Source organism: Phoca vitulina, unplaced genomic scaffold, assembly GCF_004348235.1.
Source record: "Phoca vitulina isolate PV1807 unplaced genomic scaffold, GSC_HSeal_1.0 scaffold6, whole genome shotgun sequence".
NCBI lineage: Eukaryota > Metazoa > Chordata > Mammalia > Carnivora > Phocidae > Phoca > Phoca vitulina.
In genome coordinates, this window is record NW_022589709.1 from 3,239,825 (window position 1) to 3,264,021 (window position 24,197).

Here is a 24,197-nt window from a genome sequence, read left to right on the forward strand (position 1 = left end):
TTCAACTGGCCACTTTCAATTAACAGCAACAACAACCACAAGTCAGCATTCCCATTTCGAGACTTCCTACAGGCATTTGCTGCTGCCTTTGTCCCTCAGGAGAGAGATCTGTGTCTCATGCAGGGCTGTATCGCTCAGCACTGGAGCCAAATGAAAGAACAGGGTAAGGCTGGTTTAGGAAGGGGGCCCCGTGGCCAGGCCCAGGTCAGCAGGAGAATTCTGAGAGATCTCAGCTCTTTTACCTATACTCTGCCCACATCCAGAAGAGTACACAGTGCCTTATGATTAAAGGAGTGTCACTAAATCTGGAGACCATTACACAGAATAAGACCAGAAATGCATCAAGAGCCAAAGGAAAAGGCAAGGCTGAGTTACATCAGTTTGTCTCAGCCTAATGTCAGCTTGGCTCCCAGGCGCTCTCCTGGAAGGGGCCTATCTTTGGACTCAGAAATCCTGGGTTCAAGTTTTGCCTCTGTACATAATAGCTGTGAAACTCCAAGGAAGTGATGAAATCCTCTCAGCCTTATTTTCCACACCCCAAAAATGCCGGGGCCAAGTGCAAGGATCCCCTGCTCTTTGAAAGTTTGCCACTTTGCTTTTACAAAAGACCTTACAATGGGACCTGTTTTCACTAACCACAAGAAATCCAAAGAGGATATTGCTTTCAGGAAAAAAGGTGAAAAGCAAGAGTAGCATTCAGCTGTTGTTTTGCAGCAAGTTGCTCTAGAGGCAACATGAGTGGCCCTGGCCAAACTCTGTCCCCAGGAACTACACTCAGCGTCTCCGCATCAGCCCGCCAGCACTCGGCACTGTGTTTACCTGTGCCTCATCTCAATTTATTTTGCACATCCCTTAGAAAGATGTGTCCTAACGTAGCAGAGAAGCCTAAGAGAGGTTGTTGTTAGGGGTCTGGGAATGTTCAAATGTTTTCCATATAAGTTAAGGGTCATTGCTTCTTTGCTTTATGCCATTTGGGGTTAGGAAAGGTTTCATTAGGAACCCTCTACTTCCGGATAGCAGGGGGACACCTATTCCGACTTCTTCGTCTTTGTCCTAAGTGAGGTGATGAAGGTAAAGTCACCAGAGCTTCATAAGCAGGCCCGCAGCTCCTATGAGTCCCTTCTCCTCTTCCAGAGCAAAGAGTCTTTGGCCCGGCCTTTCCTCCAAGTCCCCAAGACCGAGAGCCTGGCTCCTGACTGCCTGAGGCCCTGTCAGCCCACCCCTCCCTCAGGAGCCCCAGCAGATGGTTTCCTGCTCTCTTCACATTGATCTGGATCTTGTCTCCCCTCTGCCTCTACCTGCCATTGCATGATTACACCTTTCCTGCGGTTTGGGACCCGGCCCATTCTCTCCAACCATCCCAAAGCCCTCACCAGCTCTGTTCAGCACACACCTTATCAAATGCCTGTTCTCTGCCAGGAACCTGGGGTCATCGTCCCTCCTCCAAGTCTTCAGAGACCTTTGTTTTATTTCCCAGTTGCAGGTGTCCTGGGCTCTTCCCCCACTACATAGGAAACTTCATTCAAATCTAGTTTTTCCTGTCTTACCTGTTGTCATGTTTCCTGCAGCATCGGGGGCCCTCTCCACCCTGTGGAGGACCCCATCCTATCTCTGTGCCTTTAGGGTGCATGTCAGATCACAGAACAAGCGCTCAGTGGATGTTTGGAGGAAGGAAGGAAGGAAGGAAGGAAGGAAGGAAGGAAGGAAGGAAGGAGGGAGGAGGGAGGGAGGGAGGGAGGGAGGGAGGGAGGGAGGGAGGGAGGGAGGAAGGAAGGAAGGAAGGAAGGAAGGAAGGAAGGAAGGAAGGAAGGAGCAGCACCAAGTACATAGGAGTGGCCTTCTTCCCCTCACCTGCTTTGCCAGGTGGCCTGTCATCTTTCTTCAGGTGATGTGCTGGTAGACACGGAAGTGCCCAGAATTTATCAGTCTCACCATGATCTCTTTGCGCCCTCTCTTTCTTTGGTCTCATAGAGTCCAAAGCGCTGAAGTATGTGTAAGGGTCTGGTCACCTTGAGAAATGCCCACCCATGCCTACCCTTTCACTGGTGTATTTACCTCTCCTGGAGTCAGTTTTCATCCTCATGCTGATGATTCCCAAGTTCAGACCCACTCTCCAGATTCCAGGGCCCCACACTTTACCTCTAGTTTTCTGTTAGACATGCACAGACATCAGAAATTCACCTTGCCCAGATCTGATCTCAGCTCCCTGCCACCTGCATACCCACTGTGTCCTCAGACTCTGTGAACAGGTGGGCTTGGGTGTCATTTCTCTTTCTGTTCCTGTATTCCATCTGACATCAGGTCTATGATGTCTGCTCCTTCCTCTTCGCCTCCTTTGCCACCATTCCATACTCTCTCTTGCTCGGACTATCCCAACACCTCTTTCCTCCCCCTACCACCCCAATCCTTTCTCTTGCAGCCAGAAGGTGAAACTGCAGATTTCCTGGATGGAAACCAACAAGGTGTCATTCAGATGCCTGAGAGAGGCTTGTAAGATCCTTCCTGATCTGCCTCCTGCTTACCCCTCCTTCCTCATCTCATACCACCTTCCCCCAGCACCAGAAGCTTCAGTCTTCTTCAGCTGTCAGCCCCTCACCCGGTGTGGTCCCTCTTGCTCTTCAGCCTTTGCAGGATGTGTTCTTCACCTGTCCAACACTTACCCCTGGGTCAGGTCTCGGCTTAGTGTCCCCTTCTCCAGAAAGCCTTCCCTGTCATCCTCCCTGGAAGTCTGGGTTGGTTGCCCCTCTTAGTATTGCCCTAGCCCCATGCATGCCCCAACTGTAGCACTTCCCACAATTTTCCATCTCTTTGTTTTCCTCATCATCTTGATAAGCACTGTGCATCAGGTCGGCCCCACTCACTATTGTGTCTCCAGCACCTTGCCAAGAGACTTGTGTATAATAGATGCCTATTATTTGTTGAATGAATGAATGAATGAATGACTTCTTTTCTGCTCAGGCTATATCCTAGTCAGAAAGAAAGTGTTCAATCTAGATCTTGCTTGATCTCTAGATAATATTATACCCATGTTCTCTATATTCTTCTTGTTGGCCTCCCATGTCAGATCATTTGTGGGTCTTGAATATAACTGGTCCCTCCAAGAAGACTCTCTCTTAGTGTTTTCATGGGATGTGAAACACTGCTCTGATTCTTCATCAGAACCAGACTTTAGGGCCCTGGACTGGGGCTAGATTAGACAGTTCAACCCACAGACAGTTTGGTGGGGGCCCTGAATTAATAAGGACTCTGATAAGTTTTTAAAAAGAAAACCACTGTAGACTGGAGCATCTTGGAAGACTCCTAGGAGGTAAAGCTTGAATGGGGCTTTGACGGATGGCTAAGGATGAGTGGAGGTTGGGAGGGTGGGGAAAGAAGGAATTTATAGGTGTAAATTGACCACGTGAGTTGTCCCGTTATTTATCTTGGTATCAAACCAGCAGATCTTCAAAAATTAGTGGCCTGCAAAGAAATTTTTTACACAAATCTAGAATAGAGGTTACCTCTGGGGATTAGGGAAGAGAGGTTTCAGTAATTAATCCGTTTCTTAGACTAGAAATGGCTCAAGACTCTTCATCTTCAAACTGCCTATATATGTCACAATTTTTTAAGTTTTTTTTTTTTTAATTTATTTATTTGACAGAGAGATAGAGAGCACAAGTAGGCAGAGCGGCAGGCAGAGGGAAAGGGAGAAGCAGGCTCTCCGCTGAGCAGGGAGCCTGACGCGGGGCTCGATCCCAAGACCCTGGGATCATGACCTGAGCCGAAGGCAGCCGCTTAACCAACTGAGCCACCCAGGCGCCCTTCACAATTTTTTAAGTTTAAAGAATGTTAGTAGCTATGACTAAAAACCCAGTGAATACAGCTACAAATGATATGATCCTATCAGATATGAATGAGGCTATAAAGTTTCTCAGGTGATGAGATTTTAAGTAATCTTCTCCTGTTTCTATTTTTGATGATTTTACTTTGTTTTTTTCATCATGTGTATGTGTCATAAGGGGGGAAAATATTCCACACTTCCTCAGGCTTTGTCCACATGGGCTGCCATGGAGAAACCATGGGTATCAAAGTGAAGTGGCCCTTGCTCTTAATCCCGTCAGCCCTACTGCTTCTTTATCACTATGTGGACCTGGGTAGGAAACGTCACCTCCCCGAGAGTCTCAATGCCCTGACCTGTGGGATGGAGATCATAAGGCTACCTCATAGGATATTCTAAAGTGCAAAGCAGATGACGGGTACAAAGCACCTTGCACAGAGTTAGTGTTCAGTCAATGCTCATTGCCTCTCCTTCCCTAAAGAACAAAGCAATTATGTTGGTAGAGATTCTCAGTTCTAGGGAAAGATCCTTAGAGACCATTTAATCCGACCTCTTCATTTTGTTCCATTTAAATTATTCTTAATTGCACGTGATAAATCAAATAATACAGATGAGCTTACGATGAGAAACACCATTCTGGGCTCCGCTGCACCCCCCACCTGTATCCCAGCCCCCAAGGCAACTTGTTTTCATCATTTCTATTTCTAGTTCTTCTCGTTGTTCTCTCCATGATGCCTCATAATAGGAGGATAGCTTCCATTTCTTAATTGGCAGCTCTAGACACGACTTATTGACGCCCTATTTGGAAAGATGAGATTTTAGCTCATTTACATCTCTCCCCTCACTTTCTCTTTAGTATTTGATTACGTTACTTATTACCTCTGTTGCTTCTCTTGTAATCAGAGATAATATACTTACACCACCATTGCTTCTTTTTGTAACATTATTTAGTATCTTGACTCCTTTCTGTGCAAAATGAGGAAATTAACACCCCCAACTTCCACTTCTAACACTTCCACAAACTCTTACCTCGCATCAGCTACACTTTTACTTTTCTATGATTAAAGCTGTATTTTTGTAACATTTGTATTTTCTTCTGCATCTGTAACTTGTCCTTCAATGTAGCTTAAAGAAAACAAAACAAAGCAAAAACATATACCATTTATGTTGTCAAATCTATGCAGATATTATTCCTTGCTAGACCATGTGGCATGCTAGGATTTCATTTCCTTCCCTCTAATGCCAGCTCAAAACCCCCAAAGCTCCATATTTTAAAGTTAAAAAATTACTTTCAGAGCTTTTTCAAATTAATTTTTATAAGTAATATATGTTCAATATAGAAAATTCGTAAATATATTAAAAGTAGGAAAAAAACAGGGAGAAAAAGAGGGATAGAAAATTAAGAACACCTAAAAATCCCACCACATGTAGCATTTCTTAAAAATGCTTCACATAGGGCGCCTGGGTGGCTCAGTTGGTTAAGCGACTGCCTTTGGCTCAGGTCATGATCCTGGAGTCCCAGGATCGAGTCCCGCATCGGGCTCCCTGCTGGGCAGGGAGTTTGCTTATCCCTCTGACCCTCCCCCCTCTCATGCTCTCTGTCTCTCATTCTCTCTCTTCTCTCAAATAAATAAATAAAATCTTTAAAAAAAAAAAAAAATGCTTCACATAGGGGCGCCTGGGTGGCTCAGTCGTTAAGCGTCTGCCTTCGGCTCAGGTCATGGTCCCAGGGTCCTGGGATCAAGCCCCGCATCGGGCTCCCTGCTCGATGAGAAGCCTGCTTCTCCCTCTCCCACTCCCCCTGCTTGTGTTCTGTCTCTCTCTGTCAAATAAATAAAATCTTTAAAAAAAAAATGCTTCACATAATTTACACAGAGTAATCAGTAAAACTGAAGAGAAAATACTTTCCTTAGTAATAAAGGGAAACGTGCAGGCCCACATAAGATGGGCCCACATCCCAAAATAGGAGAGATGCTGTCCTAAGTCTCAGTTCCCTTATATGCTACAGACATTCCATTTTTATTGCACATATTTACTGGGCATTTGCTATCTATCAGACGCTGTGCTCACTATTGGGAGTAAAATATGGTCAAAAATAGACATTGTCCCTACCTTCGTGAAGGTTTCATTCCAGTAGGGGGAGGTAGACATTAATCAAACAGTCATGGGTAGGCAAGTATAAAGTTTAAAACAAATTGAGTTCAAATGTTGAAAGGAAAAGAACTTGATTCTTTGAGGACACCTAAGGAACCTGCTTAGGCTCAGATCCCCCTTTCTTGAGGGGGTCAAGAAAGTCTCCCTTGAAGGAATGATGATTGAATTGAGATCTGAAAGAAGAGTGGGAATTTACTAAGCAAAGAGAGTGCGGGCAAGAGCTAGGTTTGGGAGCATTCCAGAGAGAAGGTAAAAATTCTAGGATGGGTGCACAGATGGTACATTCAAATAACAAAAGCTGTTTTGGCTGGAGCAGAAGGAGCCGGGGGGCTAGTGGGGAAGAAACCCACTCTCAGGGCACTTCACATGCCAAGGGCTGGATGGGTTCCTGGGCACAGTGGAAGGCCAAGTGTGGATCCTTTCAGACAGCGATTAGATAAGGAGGAGGTTAACCGTTAGCATAGATGCCCACGATGGAGGCTTGTTTGGCTCTCTGACCCAAGCCTTTCTGTGCTCTAAACTGGACATTTTTATCAGTTGCAATGGCCTCATCTAAGGAATGCCAAACAGATACCTTCCCTGAAAGGTGTTGTGGGGTATGTAGCCACCTCATTAAGCAAATGGCCACACAGTTCATCCTCTGGGACCTTTCAGGCAAACGCTTTCCCAACTCTATTAGGAAACCACATCCTTCTGTCTTTCCTCACCTTCATTAACAAATTGCATTAGGAGGTAGAGAACACATAGGAAGTGTGTGCCAGAAGGAAGGTCCCCTTGCCCCAAAGAACCTCTGGTCCTACAGTTACTAACTGGAGGACAGCGGGATATGCAGAGAGGGATAAATGAAACACTCTTGTCCCTCCCAAAGAAATCTGCAGGGGAAGCTCATCTTGTAAAATGAGTAAAGCAACAACATTGCTCTTGTTGTAGAGGACCCAGAACCTTCTTCCCCTTCCTCCATCCCCTAAGGTGGCACCCAACGTCAATTTTATTCACATTAATAAAATAGAAAGCTGATAGTTCATGCAATAGGCAACTTTTCTAGTAAGTTCATGCAATGGGCAAATATTCCAGTAAGAAGACATTTCTAGGAGCAACTGAAATTTTTGGAAGAAGAAAGATAGGAAAACTGGGCAGTAAAGCTATCATAACCAGTCCTCTGCTTAGACTACCCCCGTAGTTCCTCACTGCACTTAAGATAAAATCCAGACTTCATGCCATGCCTATGACCCCCACATGATCTCGTCCCTCCCTATCATTAGGGCCTCAGTCTGGACCGTGATTCCCAGCACGGCATCACTATGCTCCAGCTTACTTTCTGCCCCAGGGCCTTTGTACTGGAATGCTCTTACCTCACATCTGCATGGCTGGCTCCCTTGCTTCATTCCGTCTTCTTTCAAATGTCTCTCCCTCCAAAAGGTTTTTCCTAACCACCCTTCCTCAAGCAGCCCCTTCTCCATTCCCAGTCACTCTCTAGCCTAGTACCCTGTTTCCTTTTATCACTATCTGAAATTTTCTGATTTGTTTGCTTGTTTTTATCTGTCTCTATCAACTAGAACATAAATTCCATGAGGGCAAAGATCTACTCTAATGTGTTCTACATCATATCTGCAGAGCCTAGGACAGTGCCAGGCACTCAACCAATATTTGTTGGATGGATGTATGTAATGGTATTCTCATACTTGGAGGTTGGTTATGTGGCTAAATAAATTTATTCATCTAAGAAAAATATGAGCTAACAAATACGCATTCATTATGTTGAGAATATGCATTCTCAATAGTTATTGAGAAACTGTTACATCCTAGGCACTAGGGAGAAGAGGCAAAATTAGAGACAGCATCCCCATGCCTAAGGAGCTCAGAGTGTTGTGGTGGCCAGTGGGAAAGAATGTGGAAAGAAGCAAGAGACATGAAGATTTAATGGTCATGGGAAGTAAAGAAAAGAGAGAAAATGAACCCTGGGTTTTAGACTTGGGCAGATAAGGAGATGGTCGTGCCATTCTGTGAGCAGAGGAACCCTAGGGAAGAAGGGGGGAAGGTCAACTGTGGAAATGTTGAGGTGTGGAATATGCAAGTGGTGATATCCAGCAAGAAACTGGATATCCAAGTCTGGAGCTTGGGATTGGCGAAAGGAACCATGTCCTTGATATGTATAAACCCCCAAAACTCACTTGAGAAAAAAAATTGGTAACCTGAATCGTCCTATGGCTATTAAAAAATTTTTATTTATAATTAAAAAAAATAAAAACTTTCAACAAAGAAAACTCCACATGCAAATGGTTTCACTTGTGAATCCACCAAACATTTCAGGAAGAAATAATACAATTCTTCACAGTTGCTTCTGAAAGACAGAAAAGAAGGGAACTCTTTCCCAATTTATCTTACAAGGTCAGCAATATCCTAATAGCAAGACCAAAGACATTTAAAAAGCAAACAGCAAATCAGTACCCCTCATGAATATAGAGTAAAAATCCTCAACAAAATATTAGCAAATAAAATCCAGTAATATATAAAAAGGATAATGCATCACAACCAATGAGGTTTATCCCCAGAACGCAAGGCTGGTTGGTTCATCATTGAAAAATCAATCAAAGTAATTAATAAATTAAAGAATAGCCTGACTGACCAATAAGCCAAGTTTTAGATTATATGATGAATCCAAAGACCTAAGTTTGGAAATAGCAATCAATACCAGGTTATTTGATTTAGGGTTATAAGAGAAATAGCTTAAGAAAAAGGGAAGATTTCCCCTCTGGCTAAGAAACTGAGAATGACACTCAGGCAAGGCCCTTTGAAGGGTTCACTCGTCTTTCCTCTGCTAGCATCACTTCAAGGACTGACCCAGAGTGTAAAAGGAGTTTGGGGGTTCCCTGTCTTGAGCAGCCAGCCTTCCGGATTTCTAGGACGGCACATTCCATCCATTCCCCGGGGAAGGAAAGCCAAGGGCACTCACAATCCTGATTTTCTCAGATGCTTAGGTCCAGGAGTGCCAGAGTTGAAAGAAGTCTGGATCTTATGTAATCCAAATCCCCACAGTGTAAGGAAGAGAAACCAAGAGCCATGGAGGGTGGCTTCTCTAGGTCCCCCTACCTCATCCTCTGTTCTGAAATCCAGTGATCGTAAACTGGTCCCTGGACAGCAAGCCCATTAGACCCTATCTTACGGGCCTGTCCTCCCCAGGCTTTTCCCTCTTTTTAAGGTGTTTTAAAGATCACTTTTATGCATAACAAGTCACCGTCAAAACCTCTCTGTCCTGGGTTCTAGTTACTCTTTTCTCACTAGTTGGTGTCTCGTGTGGAGAAAACCAGACACAGGCTTTTGCACGGAATCACCTACATCAGTGGATTGGCGGATTGACGCAGCCACCTGCTTTGAGCCTACAAGCCTCACAACCAACCAGACAAACAGAGCCTGGGGCCCATCATCTCTATTTGATTCCTCTGTCACTCATTTGAAATCTTCAACAAATTCCTCATAAGATTATAATGAAAATATACTGCATACTCATTATGTGCCACAGACTCTGCTATCAGGCTATGCATTCTCTCGCTCAATCCTTACAAAAACTCATTAAATAAATACTATCCTGGTCCTCATTTTGCAGATAAATAAATAGGCTCAAAGAGATTAAGCAACTTGCCTAAGATACCATAGCTAGTAAGAGGAGGAGCCAAAATTTAAACCCTCCCTGGCTGACTGCGGTGCTCAAGGTTTTAGGAATGAAAATTCTTTGTGGTTTAAAATGAGACTTGTTTTCCCTTTCTTTCCTTCCATCTCTGTTTGCAGTCTCAGGAGGAAGTCTGTGATTTGCTCCATGCTGCACCCTTCCAAAACATCCTGCCTAGAGTCTACATCAAAGGTAAGAAACCACTAACAGCAGCTCAATAGCCAACTTGCATTTGAACTTCATGCTCACTTAATCACAACGAACCCAGATCTGCAGTCAGAAAGGGAGAAGGTTAAATAAAGCTTTGGGCAGCTCTTCAATATTCATAGAATCGCAGAATTGGAAGTGACACTCCAGGCCTTGTTCCTTGGTCCTTCTAGATCATCTCTATTGCATTCCTGTCTAGCCTTGGTTTAACTCTTTCAAATGATGGGGAACTCCCCACCCCACGAGGTAGATAATACTGTCACTGGACAGAGATACTGGAACATTTTTCCTTGTAGTGAGCTCTGATCACACTTTAGAATGAAGGAGAACAGTTCTACAGAGTCCATCTAAGTTTGGGAACACAGATATGTCACCGGTCCTCTGAGAGTTTTCCCTTCCTCAGTTCCCCCAGGGTATCCTGAGTCTCATTTTCTGCTCTGCTGCTCCTTTTTCAGAAGGGGAGCGTCTGGAGGTCCGCATGAAACGTCTGGAAGCCAAGTATGCCCCGCTCCACCTGGTCCCTCTGATAGAGCGGCTGGGGACCCCTCAGGTATGATCCTTCTATCTAGACTCTGAGAACCAAAAGGAACTTTAGAGGGAGAGCATTTTGTCCAAGCCCCTCATTTTACAGGCAGGGAAACAGGCCCAGAGAGAGGGTGGGGAAGAATGTCTACAAAGCCTGTTAGTGGCAGGGTCAGGTCTGGAAGGAGATTTGCTGTTTCCCAGGCCTGAGTTCTTCCTTCTACACCCTGTATCCACTACTGTGCCAAGAAAGAAGTATCTATTATGCTCCTGTTAGGTATCAGGAATTCTGCTAAGTCATCTCTCAGAATTAAAACTCCACACACCCTGAGAACCAGCAATTCACTTCTAGATATCTTTGCTAGAAAAACACCTACAGGAACACAGATGTTTGCTGTAGCATTGTTTGTTAAAGCAAAAACTAGAAACAACCAGTAGAGGGTTGACTAAATACAACGTGGTAAAGTTATCTAAATGTCGACTACTTGCTACATATTAACGAAAAGGAAAGATGAGGGGCACCTGGGTGGCTCAGTTGTTAAGCATCTGCCTTCAGCTCAGGTCATGATCCCAGGGTCTTGGGATCGAGCCCCACATCGGGCTCTCTGCTCTGCGGGAAGCCTGCTTCTCCCTCTCCCACTCCCCCTGCTGTGTTCCCTCTCTCGCTGTGTCTCTCTCTGTCAAGTAAATAAATAAAATCTTAAAAAAAAAAAAAAAAAGAAAAGAAAAGGAAAGATGAGGTCTGGGTGCATCAATGTGGACAGATCATAAGTGCCTGGTTAGGGGGAAAAAGCATACAACAAAACCCTATCAGTGAAACTGTTCCTAAAACATGATTAATACTCACGGTTCCTAATGGCGGCACCCGCTGAAGAGAGATGAGAGAGACAGAGATGGGGTGATGATCTCCTGGGTCAGGAGACTTCAGCTTCCTCTGTAATGTTCCAATATTTTCAAAAGTGAATAAGCTAATATGTTAATTCTGTAATTAAAATTAAGTTTTACAGGGGCGCCTGGCTGGCTGAGTCAGTAGAGCATGTGACTCTTGATCTCGGGGTCATGAGTTTGAGCCCCACCTTGGGTGTAGAGATTACTTAAAAATAAAATCTTGGAAAATAAAATTAATTTTTACAAACCAGTACCAGTTGCTATGAACATGGAGATAAGTGGGGCAGGACCCCTGCCTCAGAGAACTCACAGACTGGGGTAGGAGTCAGGAAACAAGAGAAAAGAGGAGGGAGGCAGCCAAAAGCATGTGTTGTCTCCTTTCACACTGATTTGAGTAATCTGCGCATTTTAGGGAGGCCAGGGGAAGAATTCCGGAGGAAGAGAAACGGGGTACCCTGGCAAGACAAGCCAGGATGGTCTGTCTCGTTCACCTTTGCCAACTGTGTAAGAGGTTTAGGATTCAAATCTGCGCTTGGACTTGCATTGCAGGGGTCCTCTCTGCTCTTACCACAAAAGCTGAGGCGTCTGAAGGACTCACATCCTCAGCAGGGGGCAGAAGGCAGCCTCTTCTCTCAGAAATCAGGGCAAGTATTTGGAGCACATTGCAGGACCCGATCCGCTCAGGTGTCCCGCTAATGAGCAACCCTCGCCAGACCACCTGCGTGCCACCCACCTCCTCCTGGAAACAGTGACTAAATGTTCAGTGGCATTTGGGTTATTTGAGTCACCACAGGGAGAATTCAGACCCTGCGGAGTGCACACATTTTCTTTTTTGGCCTTCAGAGGCTGAACAGAGGAGTCCTCGAAAGATTTCCTTTTAGGGAGAAATCCCCCAAGCCAGCGACATAGAAATGTGTCTGCTCCACTGTTGGTGTCATCCTACAAGAATCTGGCCTCTCGCACCCAGGGTTTGGCATGTGTTTCCACTTAGGAGACTGTGAATTCCTTCCCTGTTCTGGTGAACACGATTTCCCTGGGACTGATAGAAATCTGAATTTGTCAAATGCCGAGTCTTTAACAAACAAAAGCCTAGACATTCTGCTGGAGAGGAAGTGCCAGTTTTCTACTCACCCCGCCCTCAAGGGATAGTCCAAAACTTAGTCGTCCCATAGACCAAAGAAAAGTTAAGGTAATATTCCCTTCCAAGCTAGCTGGGGTGCAGGGGACTCACATAATATCTCAGTCCGTGATGGGGAGATTCTGCCACATATTTAAAGTCAAGAGGTTTTAATGATATTGCTCTGTTTGCATTTATTTCTGGGACATACTAAGGTGCTATCATGGAAGGCACACTCTGGCAGGAGGTCAGAAGACAGGGGTCCTCGTCCCAGCTTCACACTTGAACTGATGCACAATCTGGTCCTAGACACTTAATATCTCAGTCTTTGTCTCCCCACCTGTGAAATGGGCTAATAGCTACTTTGCTGCCTTCATTGAACTGCCTTTCATGAATATTATGATGAACAAAAATGAGTAAAAGACTTCCAAAAACCATAAAGGATTATATAAAGGTTTATCGAGATATCATTCTCCTCCAGAAGGTACTAAATGTAATCAAAGTATTCTGTGCAGAAATTTATTTCCACATTTATTTTCACAGATGCTTTTTCCATTCCCTTGTTAACTCAGAAAAGAATGGCAGAAAGAGAGAAAAATCCCCCACTGAGTAGAACAGAAAAGAAATGGATGAAATTTATGTGAAACACACACAATATATATGTATATAACACCAAGTCACAAAGTGGGGGCCTTTGCTGCAAATAGTTCGATGCACTTTTTCAAAGCAAGAAGGAAAGTATAGACCTACCCAAAGGAAAAAGGACATGGAAGAAAATTCATACCCTAAAAGGTTTAAATGCTAACAAAAAACAGCAAAAGTGTTCAGCCTTATCAGTAATCACTGAAATGGAAATTAAAAGAAGGGGTACAACTTTTCATCCCTCAAGTTGGCAGAGAACTTTTCTTACTGCTAAGAGAGAGCTGGTGAAGATATAAGGAGGGGAAGGTGTAGAGTGGTTCAGCTTCCCTTCAGACTAGTTTGCTACTATGTTGCAAAAGCCTTTTAAAATATGTATCCACTGCAACTGCAGAGTCCTACTTCTAGGATTTTATCCTAAGCAAATAATCAGAGAGAAGCTTAAAAAGTGTTGCATATGAGGACAATTGCTTAAGAATTGCCGGTAATAATGAAAATTTGTAAACACTTTAAAATAACCAGTAAGCATAGAAGATTCAATAAATGGTGATCTATCAGTGGCCATTTTCTGTGGCCATTAAAAAATTATGTTACTGAAAATATTGAAGGAAATGATTTTGTAGATTGCTGCTATCTGAAGAGAAAAAAGCAAGATAGACAGTCTGATCCAAATTCTGTTAGCTGTAGATGTATACACACACTCACATACATTAACACCAATCATAGATCAGTATTTTAAGAAACCTCAGTTCTAGGTAATGGGGTTTATGGGAGATTTTTATTTTCTTACGACTTTTTGAAAGTGTTTTTCCATATTTACCCAAGTGACTGTGTTATTTTTACAGTTCCCAGAAGAAACTGAAGGGTGAACACTTTTCTGAGGAAGGGCAAAACCCCTGAACTTTTTCCATCAGGGGCCCTTTGGTTGGCTGTAGTGGGGAGGTTACCAGATTTCCAAGTCTGTCTGCAGATTTATAAACCCCCATTGCTAATTTTTAGTTCCCCACCGTGATTGTCAGGCCCTGGGGATTGATTCAGACTAACTGGTTGCACGCGAGATTGATTAGTAAACCGGAAGTCTCTGTGTTAATTTACGAAGAAGAATATTCATGACTTGAAAACAAATATGGGTCCTTTATGTATTTACTGACCATCTTCTTTGTACCAGGCACTCTCTGAGTGGAGAGGTCTTTCAAGGTCTAAACACCAGCGTATAGTGTTGCCTGGTAAGAACAGAATCAAGCACTAGGTTCAGGATTTTTTAAAAGACCTGTATCTAGCCAGCTGTGGCAACCTGAATGGTCTCGTCTCTGCTCAGGAGCTTTCTCTGCCTACGAAATCAAAACTAGTCACCGTGAATCAGGGTTCCCTCTCCTTCATGCTTAAAACACACGTTGTCACACTCATCTTCCCCAATTCATGTTTTTTGTCCTAGACTTCTCTCAGTTTATAGTTGTCATGACAGCTAAGCTCCTGGCCCATTTTCCTAACAGGCTCCAGCATTGTGTTTCCTGATTTATTTCCCTCTGTGGATTAATTTAGAGGTTGCCCTCCTTCTAGGGGCTCCAGGGTGAGAGCTTACAGGGAGAAGTCAGGTAGGCTCCTTCCAGGCACTTGTAACATGAGCTCTCTGGGGAGACTTCCCTCTGGAGAGCTGACCTCACAAGCTCCCTGTGGACCTCTCTGTCTCAGAGGCCAGCCTTCTCTAGCTTTGTCCCTAGATTTGGAGACCTTCCTTTGACCTCAGATTTTGATACCTATCTACTATTTGCAGATGGTTTTGAGACCTCTACCCCTAGACATTTTTACTCATAATGCAGACAGTAATGTGTTTTGATGTGCTTGTCTAGCCAGCTGATTATTAGAGATGCAATAACCGGGACCCAGATAGGAAGCCAGTTTAAATTATTAATAGAGATAGTTTATAATGGTCAGAGGACTTCTAATGGGAAGAAATGATCCTGTAAAATCAGTGGCAAATTTTAAGAGTAACATATTTTTATTGCAGAACATTCAACGGTACAGAAGTATTTAAAGTAAAAAGTGAACATCCTGCCTGTTTATCCAAGCCCATCTGCTCCCACAGTTGATGTTTCCTTCTAAACTAGTTTACAACACACACACCCCCACATATGGTTTTGTTTGTTTGTCTGTGGGATTGCATGTTGTTGATGTTTTTAATAGGACTGTAGTATACATCCTTTTCTGAAACTTGCTCTCTATTCACTTAACAATTTAACCCATACATCTAGACTATCAGGATTCAAATCCCAGCTTTTGCCACTCAGTGGCTGCCTCTCTGAACCTCAGTTTCTTTATCTGTAAAATGGGGATAACAATGGCACCTATTTCATGGAGTCGATGTGAGGAATAAATAGCTTAGATCACGGCCTGATGTATTATACACACACTCAGTGAGTGTGAACTAGTAGTATCATCTCAGTCTTCTCAGTGGATATATAGCATTTCATTATATGGTAGACTGGGATTTTTTTTAGTTTGACTCTTTGTCCTTGATAGTGCCTAGATTTCACTTGCCACAAGTAAGTCTCACCACAAGACCCCTGCTTTTGCTCTAGGGCTTACAAAGGTAGTGCCCAGCTCTGGGCAAGACATCCACTCTGGTGAGTGAATTCCAGATACAGCCAGCTCCAGGGCATGGGAATCTCTGGTGAGAGGTGGAAGATGGGGTCCGAGGTGAGGATAGAAGGTTTATGCATGTTTGTGTTCCCAGCAAATCGCCATCGCTCGGGAGGGCGACCTGCTGACCAAGGAGCGGTTGTGCTGTGGCCTGTCCATGTTTGAGGTCATCCTGACACGCATTCGGAGCTACCTGCAGGACCCCATCTGGCGGGGCCCACCACCCACCAATGGCGTCATGCACGTCGACGAGTGCGTGGAGTTCCACCGGCTCTGGAGTGCCATGCAGTTCGTCTACTGCATCCCCGTGGGGACCAACGAGTTCACAGCTGAGTGAGTACCCCCAGGGAAGGCTGGGTCACCGCCCCACTTGCATGTCTCCCCCCAACAAGAGTCTCCAGGCTACCAGGGCTCAACTAGAAAGAGGGCAGGGGTGGGCTGTCCCAACAGCTGTTTCTGGAATACCTATGATGTGCGAGGTACTGGACAGACACCAATGCTGAGCAGAAGTAGATGGTTTCTGGTCTCATACAGCAAAGGCGGGAAGGGTGACAGGTACCTGAGAAGTGAGCTGAGTGGGTTATTGGAGTGTAAATCACACAGTAGAACTGAGCCTTGCACGTTGCCTGGGATTCAACTCTTAGAGGGGCGGGGGGCACATTCCAGGAAAGGCAACGAGTTGTTGGAGACAGAGAAGGAGTGTGTGCATTGGGACTTAGGACCCCTCAGGGCCTGGTCTTTCCAAGACCGGAAGCTGCTCCAATTGGGCGGGCAGGAGGGAGCCCTGGGGAGGTTTTGGCATTGAGAACCCCAGCCTCCACCTCACCCCTCACAAAACTGCAGGGTTCGTAGAACAGGGTGAGGCCTCCTCAGTAGAGGGTCATGCCCTAACTTGTGCACGTGAGCCTGGCTCCTGAGGCCTCTACTCCTGAAAACCAGGAAGCCTCCGAGAGGAACCCATCCTGTCCTCAGGGAAGACAGAAGCAGATTCCAGTTCTTCCTTCCCTCGCCCAGCTACACATTGAGACCAGAGTAGGGAAGAAGGCAGACAAGGTCTGCCTGCAGGAGCCGAGAGCTCTTGAGAACAAGGCCAGAGAAGGCTTCCCTGAGGAAGTCCTGTTGGGACTGGGCTGGGATGCGCAAGCTGTTTTCAGAGCAGCTGCTGGGCCTGCACTTCTAGCCGGAGTGATGAGGAAGCGGGGAAGCTTGCCCACTGGGCTGCCGCTGCTGCTTGAGGATAAGAAAAACAGCAGAGAGATGACCCCACAGCCTCTGGACGTGCCCAGGATGTTGCTGGGTGCTGGCGGCTTGCGGCTGAGCTTCGCCAGACCCAGAGCCCCGGCAGCCCCCATGCGCCGGCCCCCCCACGCGCCAACCCCCCCACTCGCCGGCCCCGTGTGCACCGGCCCCCACGCGCGGGCCCCCCCACTCGCCGGCCCCCGCGCACGTGGCCCCCACGCGCCAGCCCCCACTCGCCCGCCCCCACACACCAGCCGCAGAGGCCCTTCCACACCACGCCCCATCCCCGCTTGTCCCCTCCCGTCCCCGCCCTCTGGGTCTACAGCCACCATCTGGTCTTCTGGTTTAAAATGGTCCTTCCCTTCACAAGCATTTGCCGGCTCCTTGAGGAGACCGAGTCTCATCCGAATTCTCATCAGCCACAGAAGTCTCAAGGACTGGTTGAATTTTTTCCCTGCAAATTTATCTTCTTTCTCTTAACTCAGTGGCTGACAGGCTGACACCTCCTTGTGGCTAGAGGGACTTAAGCCATAGTCCCTGGAACAAATGAATGTACGCTCACCTCTTCCCTTGCACCCACTTTACAGATTAAGAGGACTGACCCAGGGACTGGCTTGCTCACTCTCTGTACTCCTGGCCCAAGATGAGGGCCGTCCCCCCCACCCTCCCCTGCCCCTCACTTCAGCTGCTTCCTCTCCCCACCCCCAGGCAATGTTTTGGTGACGGTCTGAACTGGGCCGGCTGCTCCATCATCGTCCTGCTGGGCCAGCAGCGTCGCTTCGACCTGTTTGACTTCTGTTACCACCTGCTGAAAGTCCAGAGGCAGGACGGGAAGGATGAGGTCATTAAGAATGTGGTAAGCAGCCAAGGGCTGGGGCCTGGGAAGTAGGGCCAGGCCTGACAAGCCGGCTTTCATCTGAAAAGGAGGGCGAGCTGCTTACTGAGGCCAAGTCCCCGCACCACGGGTAGGTACAAAGATGCTCAGCGGCCAGGGACCTTCTGGTCGGAAGCCATGAGTCACTTGCTCATAACCTGCTGGGATGAATCAGGTCACCCTGCAGGGCTGGGCCGAGCTCCAGACCTGAATTGCCCCTTCCCCGTGCCGGTCAGACGGCCGATGCCGGCGCCTCGTGCACACACTCTCACCGAACGCGGGAGTCGCGCAGGCGCGGGGATGGGAGGAGGCTGGTCGTGGCGTAAGCGGGGCTGCTGCGGGGGCACTGAGAAGGGCTACCGAAATTGGGCCGGGGGGACAGCGGGGAGGGGTGGCCAGAGAAGGCTTCCGGTGGAGGTAGCGCCTGGGCCGAGTCCAGAATGACCACCAGCCAATAACCAGGCGAAAAATGGGGTGCAGGGTGGGGAGGATGTTCCAGACAGAAGGAACAGCTAGCTGTAGCAAAGGCACAGAGACCTGAAGGTGTGTGGCTACAACAAAGAGTGGGTCTCTACGGCCGGCTGAAAGGAGGAGGAAGCAGGAGCTACCCCATAAAGGGTTTTTTGTTTGTTTGTTTGTTTGTTTTGCCATTGTGGTAGAATATACATAAAGGTAAAAGTTGCCATTTTAACCATCGTTAAGTGTACGGTGTGGTGGCATTAGGTACACTCCCACTGTCATGCTGCCCTCACCACCATCCACCTCCAGAACGTTCTCAGCTTCCCAGAGGGAAACACTGTGCTTACTGGGGAGACAGAACTCCCCAGTCTCCCCTCCCCCAAGCCTCTGGTAACCACCCTTGCACTTTCTGTCTCTAGATTTGACTAGCACCTCATATAAGAGGAGTCCTACAGTATTTATCCTTTCATGACTGGCTTATTTCACTTAGCATAATGTGTTCAAGGCCACCATGTGGTAGCTTGTATCAGAATTGTCTTCCTTTTTAAGGCTGAATAATGTCCCATGGTATGTATATACCACATTATATTTACCCATTCTTCCTTCAGTGAACACTTGAGTTGCTTCCACTTTTTGGCTACTGTGAATATGCTGCTGGGATCATGCGTGTATAGATATTTGTTCAGGTCCCTGCTTTCATTTCTTTTGAGTAGCTACCTACAAGTGGAATTGCTGGATCATGTGCTAATTCTGTTTTTAATGTTTGAGGAACTGCCATACTCTTCATTTTACATTCCTGCCAGCAATGTGCAAGGGTTCCAGTTTTTCCACAGGCCTCCTAGTATTTGTTCTCTGGGGTTTTTGGTAATAGCCACCATAATGGATGTGAAATGCTATCTCATTCTGGTTTCGAGTCCCATTTCACTAATGATTAGTGATGTTGAGCATCTTTTCACGTGCTTTTTGGCTATTTGTCTATCTTCTTTGGCGACATGTCTATTCAAGTCCTTTGTTCACTTTGTAATTGGATTGTTTTGTTGTTGTTGAGGTGTAGAAGTTCTCTATATATTCTGGATGTTAATCCCTTATCTGATATTTGAGTTGTAGATATCTTCTCCCATCCCATGGGTTGCCTTTTCACTCTGTCGATAGGGTCCTTTGATGCAGACAAGTTTTTAATTTTGATGTGGTCCGATTTATGTTTTCTTTTATTGTGCTTTTGGTACCACATCTAAGAAATCATTGCCAAATTCAATGTCATGAAGATTTTCCTCTGTGATTTCTCCTAAGAGTTTTATAGTTTTAGATCCTATGTTTAGGTCTTTAAACCATTTTAAAGTTTGTTTTTGTTTTTGTTGTTGTTTTGGGGGGGGGGTTGTATATTATATAAGGTAAGGATCCAGCTTCATTCTTTTGCATGTGGATATCCAGTTTTCCCAGGGTTGGGGTTAATGTCAAGCATGAAATCATCCAGAATACCTGGTTTGCTAAAATGTAACACAGAGGCCGCTGGGGGTGATGGAAGGTTTTGGAGAAGGGTGCGGGCCTTCGGAATGCCAAGGCCCTCGTGACCACTCTGCGGTAGGAATGCCTCGGGGAGTTGTCTTCCCCCAAGCTTTCTCAGCACAAACAGCCGCCCTGTGATCTAAGAGACGTATGCATTGTCCCCTAGGCTATGTTTAGCAGAACTCGTAGAACACGCAGATTAGCATATCGTATCTTTCCTGTAAACAGATCCTCCTAGTTCCAGTAAGACCCTTGTCACACATCACGTGCTTGAGAGACAATGCTAAGGATTTATGATTATCCTGAAGGACCAATAAAAGCGGGAGCAAAGAAGGGCAAAGGGTCTTCGTCTCTGAGCGTTGACCCCCTTGCCTTCTCCTCTCTTTCACAACAACGTTTGGAGTCATCTTTCATCCGTCGGTACAGGGATTGTGGGCCATTCCCCGCATCCCAGCACCATTTATTGAGAACACCATCCTTTCTCCATTGAATGGTTTGGGCACCCTTGTTAAAAATCATTTGACCACATGTGGAAGAGTTTATTTCTGGGCTGTCAATTCCAGTGATCTATATAGGCCTGTCTTCATGCCAGTGCCATACTGTTTTGATTATTGTAGCCTGGTAGTAAATTTTGAAACTCACAAAGGGTTTTATGGCCAAGTTAACATTTGGTTGCTAAGCTCTGGAAACCCATAGAAGGCCTGTAAGCAAGAGAGTGACATCATTGATGCATCGGGACCCCAGACCCCAACCTCACTGCATTTTCTTGCTCTTGCTTTTTATTTCTCTGTCCCCTGCTCCTGCCCCTAACCTGCACATCCCTGTCCTTCCACAGCCCCTGAAGAAGATGGCAGACAGAATTCGGAAGTACCAGATCTTGAACAATGAGGTTTTTGCCATCCTGAACAAGTACATGAAGTCCGTGGAGACGGACAGTTCCACTGTAGAGCATGTGCGTTGCTTCCAGCCACCCATCCACCAGTCCCTGGCCACCACCTGCTAGGTGGAAGGGCCTGCAGACCCTTGACCTGGATGAGAAGAAGAAGCAGGAGAGAGAAAGCCATGGCCAGCCTGCAACAGGGTCCGACTGGACAGCATATGGGATAAGCCTGGAAGCAAACAAGAACCTCCCCAAACACATCTACACCTCCCGAGGGCTGGGCCTGTGCATGCTCTCCCATGACATCTCCATGGTGGTTTTTCCATAGCGTCAATGAAAAAAAAAAAAATGAAAAGAAACAGGGCAGTATGTGCTTTTTCTTTTCTTTTTTCCCCTCAGCCATGCTAAGAGCCCTAGTTTTACCCCTTCTCCACCTCACAGCCCCACCCCACATCCATGGTTGCCTCTCAAGGACCTCCTCCCAGATGGTGACCTCCTACCCAGTGCCCACGTGCCACCCCAGGAGTGAAGTCTCAGAGAAAGAGACAAGAGCGTGGCGGTATCCCAAGATAACGGCCCAACCTGACAGGCGTGTTTCCACTTCCTGGCTTCTTCACCTCCTCTGGCTCCCTCCCCCCCATTTTCCAGGCAACATCTCCTCCTACTCTGGATGCCGGGGATTCTACCACCAACAGTGCTTGTGGACAAGACGCTGAGAGCCAGGGGAAACAGAAGACGAGGTTCCTGGTACTGGCACTGTGATAGATGGTATTGGCTCTGGCCTTCCCTGGACTCCCCAAAACCACACTCCCCTCTCAGGGCGCTCCTAGAGAGAAATCAGAAATGCATTCACAACCATGTCTCACTGACTGGAATTCGGGTAGAAAGATGGTCAGGCCTGCTGTGCGGAAGCAGTATTTATTGACATAGCCAGGAATTCCATAGCCCCGAAAGCTGTGGGACCATCTCAGCTTGATGATGATGTGGTTCCTTTATTCATTCAGCAAATACCGTGAGCAGCAAGGTGCACAGGGCCGAGGACAGTGGGAACACAGCACTGAACAAGTCAGGCACGTACTGCCCACACCAGCAGCCGGTGGCCAAATTAGGGACCACTTCTCTGCACAGACTCTCTCATCAAGGAAAACTCCCACGAGAAAGAAAATGTTAAGGGGTTATTTCAACAGAAGCCCAAAACATATTGGGGTCAGGGGGGTGAGGAATATAAATAGCACTTGTCAATGAGTTTTTAATACGTGGATACACTCTCAGAAAAGGAGTCCTGTTTTAGTGAATCGGGACTTTCATTGTCGTAGAAGCTGAAAGATTCTTAGGAAATTTATCTTTTGCTCTCAACATCCTCAGTGTTCCTTAACCTAGATTTTGAGTCATGGAGCATATCTCGCAGGGGCCTGTCTACTTGCATTTCTCCAACTGAACCAAAAGTCTTCGCAGAATCTCCCACCGAGCGTGGGGAGACTGTTTAGAAGAATGGAAGCCTTTGGGAATGAATGTCTCATTACAGAGCACCTCTCCTTCAAAGGGAGCCTGTGACCCTGAGCTTGTAAGAAAATGTAAAGTGAGACATTTGATATCTCTCCCCCAATCCAGGGAAGAAAAGAAATGAGAGAAAATAGAAACAACAACAATGATCCCCTCCCTCAGGGCGGATGAATGCAGATGGTTACCATTAATCAGATGGCCCGTTTTAACCCAATGGAAAGAGAAAAAACAATCCATAGCAAGAGGTTTGTGTGATACACTCTGCTCACCAGGGAGGAGAGAGGTGGGGCTCACCAGGTGTGGTCCAGAGGCCTCCATCAGGACGTCCTGAGGTTAGCCACATTTGGTGCAGATTTCTGGGCCCTCCCCCAAACCCGTTAAGTCTGCATCTCTGGGAGTCAGGTAGGGAAATCTGTACCTTCCACAAGCTCTCCGAGCTGTTCTGTTGCACATGGAAATCTGAGGACCACTGGGAGGGTCTCTCCATCGCTAACCTGGGCTCTGAGCTCCCTCTGAGCCATGAAAGAAAATATTTGTAGGGTAGGAAAACAATTCAGGGTGGAAGCTGGCAGATGCTGTCTGGAGATGCCACTTCCTATTCTGATTTTGTTGTTGTTGTTGTTTATTCCTCTTGATGACCATAGATGTGTCCCAAAGGCAGAAGGGAGAGGCTACACCACATGGTAGGACACGCCTTCCAAACCCACGTAAAAATCTCTAAGCTCCAGAGTCTTCTGAATCTTCGTCCTGTCTGAGGACAGTGGGTCTTTCAGATAGGTGACCAGCTATTAAGTCCTAGAGTTTATTCCAGATCCTTGCCCACTGCTTTTGTGGAGATTTGGATCATCCATTTGATGGGATTGCTATTTCAGCAAGCTGCCCCTGGGTCCTGCCTCTGTAACCCTGAATTTGACCCCCTGGGTAGAATCCTATTATCTTCAAGAGATTTGACCCTGGTAAATTGAGGTCTTCACCTTAAGGAGAGACATTTCATTTCCCTAGCTCGCTGGCACATTTACTTATGAATACCAAACAGGTTTAATATTCTTTCCTCCCTGGTATTCCTGCCTCCTTTTGATTTGATTTTTTGTGTGTGTCTAAGAACCAGGAAAAAAAAATCTTAGGTTTTAAAAAGTTTAAAAAAAAAATTCTGTTCCAGAAACTGTCAAATGTACCATATTTGTATTAAGAGTTGTTGGGGATTTTTGTACAATGAATTTACATTTATTTATGGTGACTTATATTTACGCTTGTGATCAAATAATGATGTTAAATTCTTAAATCATATTTGCTATGCAGCTGAAAATGATATTTTGCTTTGTATTTTGGGGTACCTGTGTTGAGTTGATAAACATTTCCATCTCCATTAAAACTGCTTCCAAACCAGCATCTTGGCCGTGATTCCTGGTCCTCCCCCGGGGCTCGTTGATCTGTGGAAGACCGTGTGAACACTGATGACTAAGGAAACATCCTGAGGAGAATGGAAGGAGATAGGGTAGAGCAGGTCGGTGCATCCTAAACTAATGGCTTGTTGTGCTTTCTCGCTGGGGCATTACCTTTTCCAATTGATTGACACTGGACGAGATTCAGGCAGTAGCTCTGAGTGATCCCTAGTCTCAGAGGGAGGATGGGAACCAGTATTTAATGAGGTCTGATGTACGCAGGCCCCAGGCTAAATCCCATTCCTCCCTTCTGTTGTATCAGCTGCAGTCACTTTATATGTTATTTCCCACCTTCGAGAGAGAGGCTCTGCGGTGTATTTATTTTCACACAGTAAGCGATGATTCTGATTTGAACCCGGTTTCAAAGCCTGAGCTTTTGCTCGCACACTGTAACGAACTGATCAGCCAGGCCAGACCCCGAAACTAGACTTAGGGCCACTGGACTTTTCAGGGCTTTGGGTGAGTAAAATGGAGCAGAGCCTGGTATCAGGAGGAGGCCCAGCATGGCGGCAGGGAAGTTTCCAGGCTGAAGGTACCTCTCACCCTCATCAGAAAGGATGACACCAGAAGAACGCGAGAAGGTTGTATTTAAAACAAGCACCAGTGCTTGGAGTCTCACATTTTACGCAGCGGCAAGTTTCCC

General features: G+C 46.2%; 1 protein-coding gene across 4 annotated transcripts in view; it reads left to right on the top strand.

Moving 5' to 3' along the window:
- The window catches only part of CYFIP2 (cytoplasmic FMR1 interacting protein 2), a 125,899-nt gene extending 102,398 nt beyond the window's left edge, over positions 1-23,501 (top strand). For all 4 annotated transcript variants that reach the window (XM_032403613.1, XM_032403617.1, XM_032403615.1 and 1 more), the window contains 5 exons: positions 9,758-9,830; positions 10,301-10,395; positions 15,746-15,984; positions 17,599-17,746; positions 20,565-23,501. In XM_032403613.1, the coding sequence (XP_032259504.1) occupies positions 9,758-9,830; positions 10,301-10,395; positions 15,746-15,984; positions 17,599-17,746; positions 20,565-20,732 (723 nt within the window). In that variant the 3' untranslated portion in view covers positions 20,733-23,501. The remainder of the gene's footprint in view (positions 1-9,757; positions 9,831-10,300; positions 10,396-15,745; positions 15,985-17,598; positions 17,747-20,564) is intronic.
- Positions 23,502-24,197: the final 696 nt, after the last annotated feature.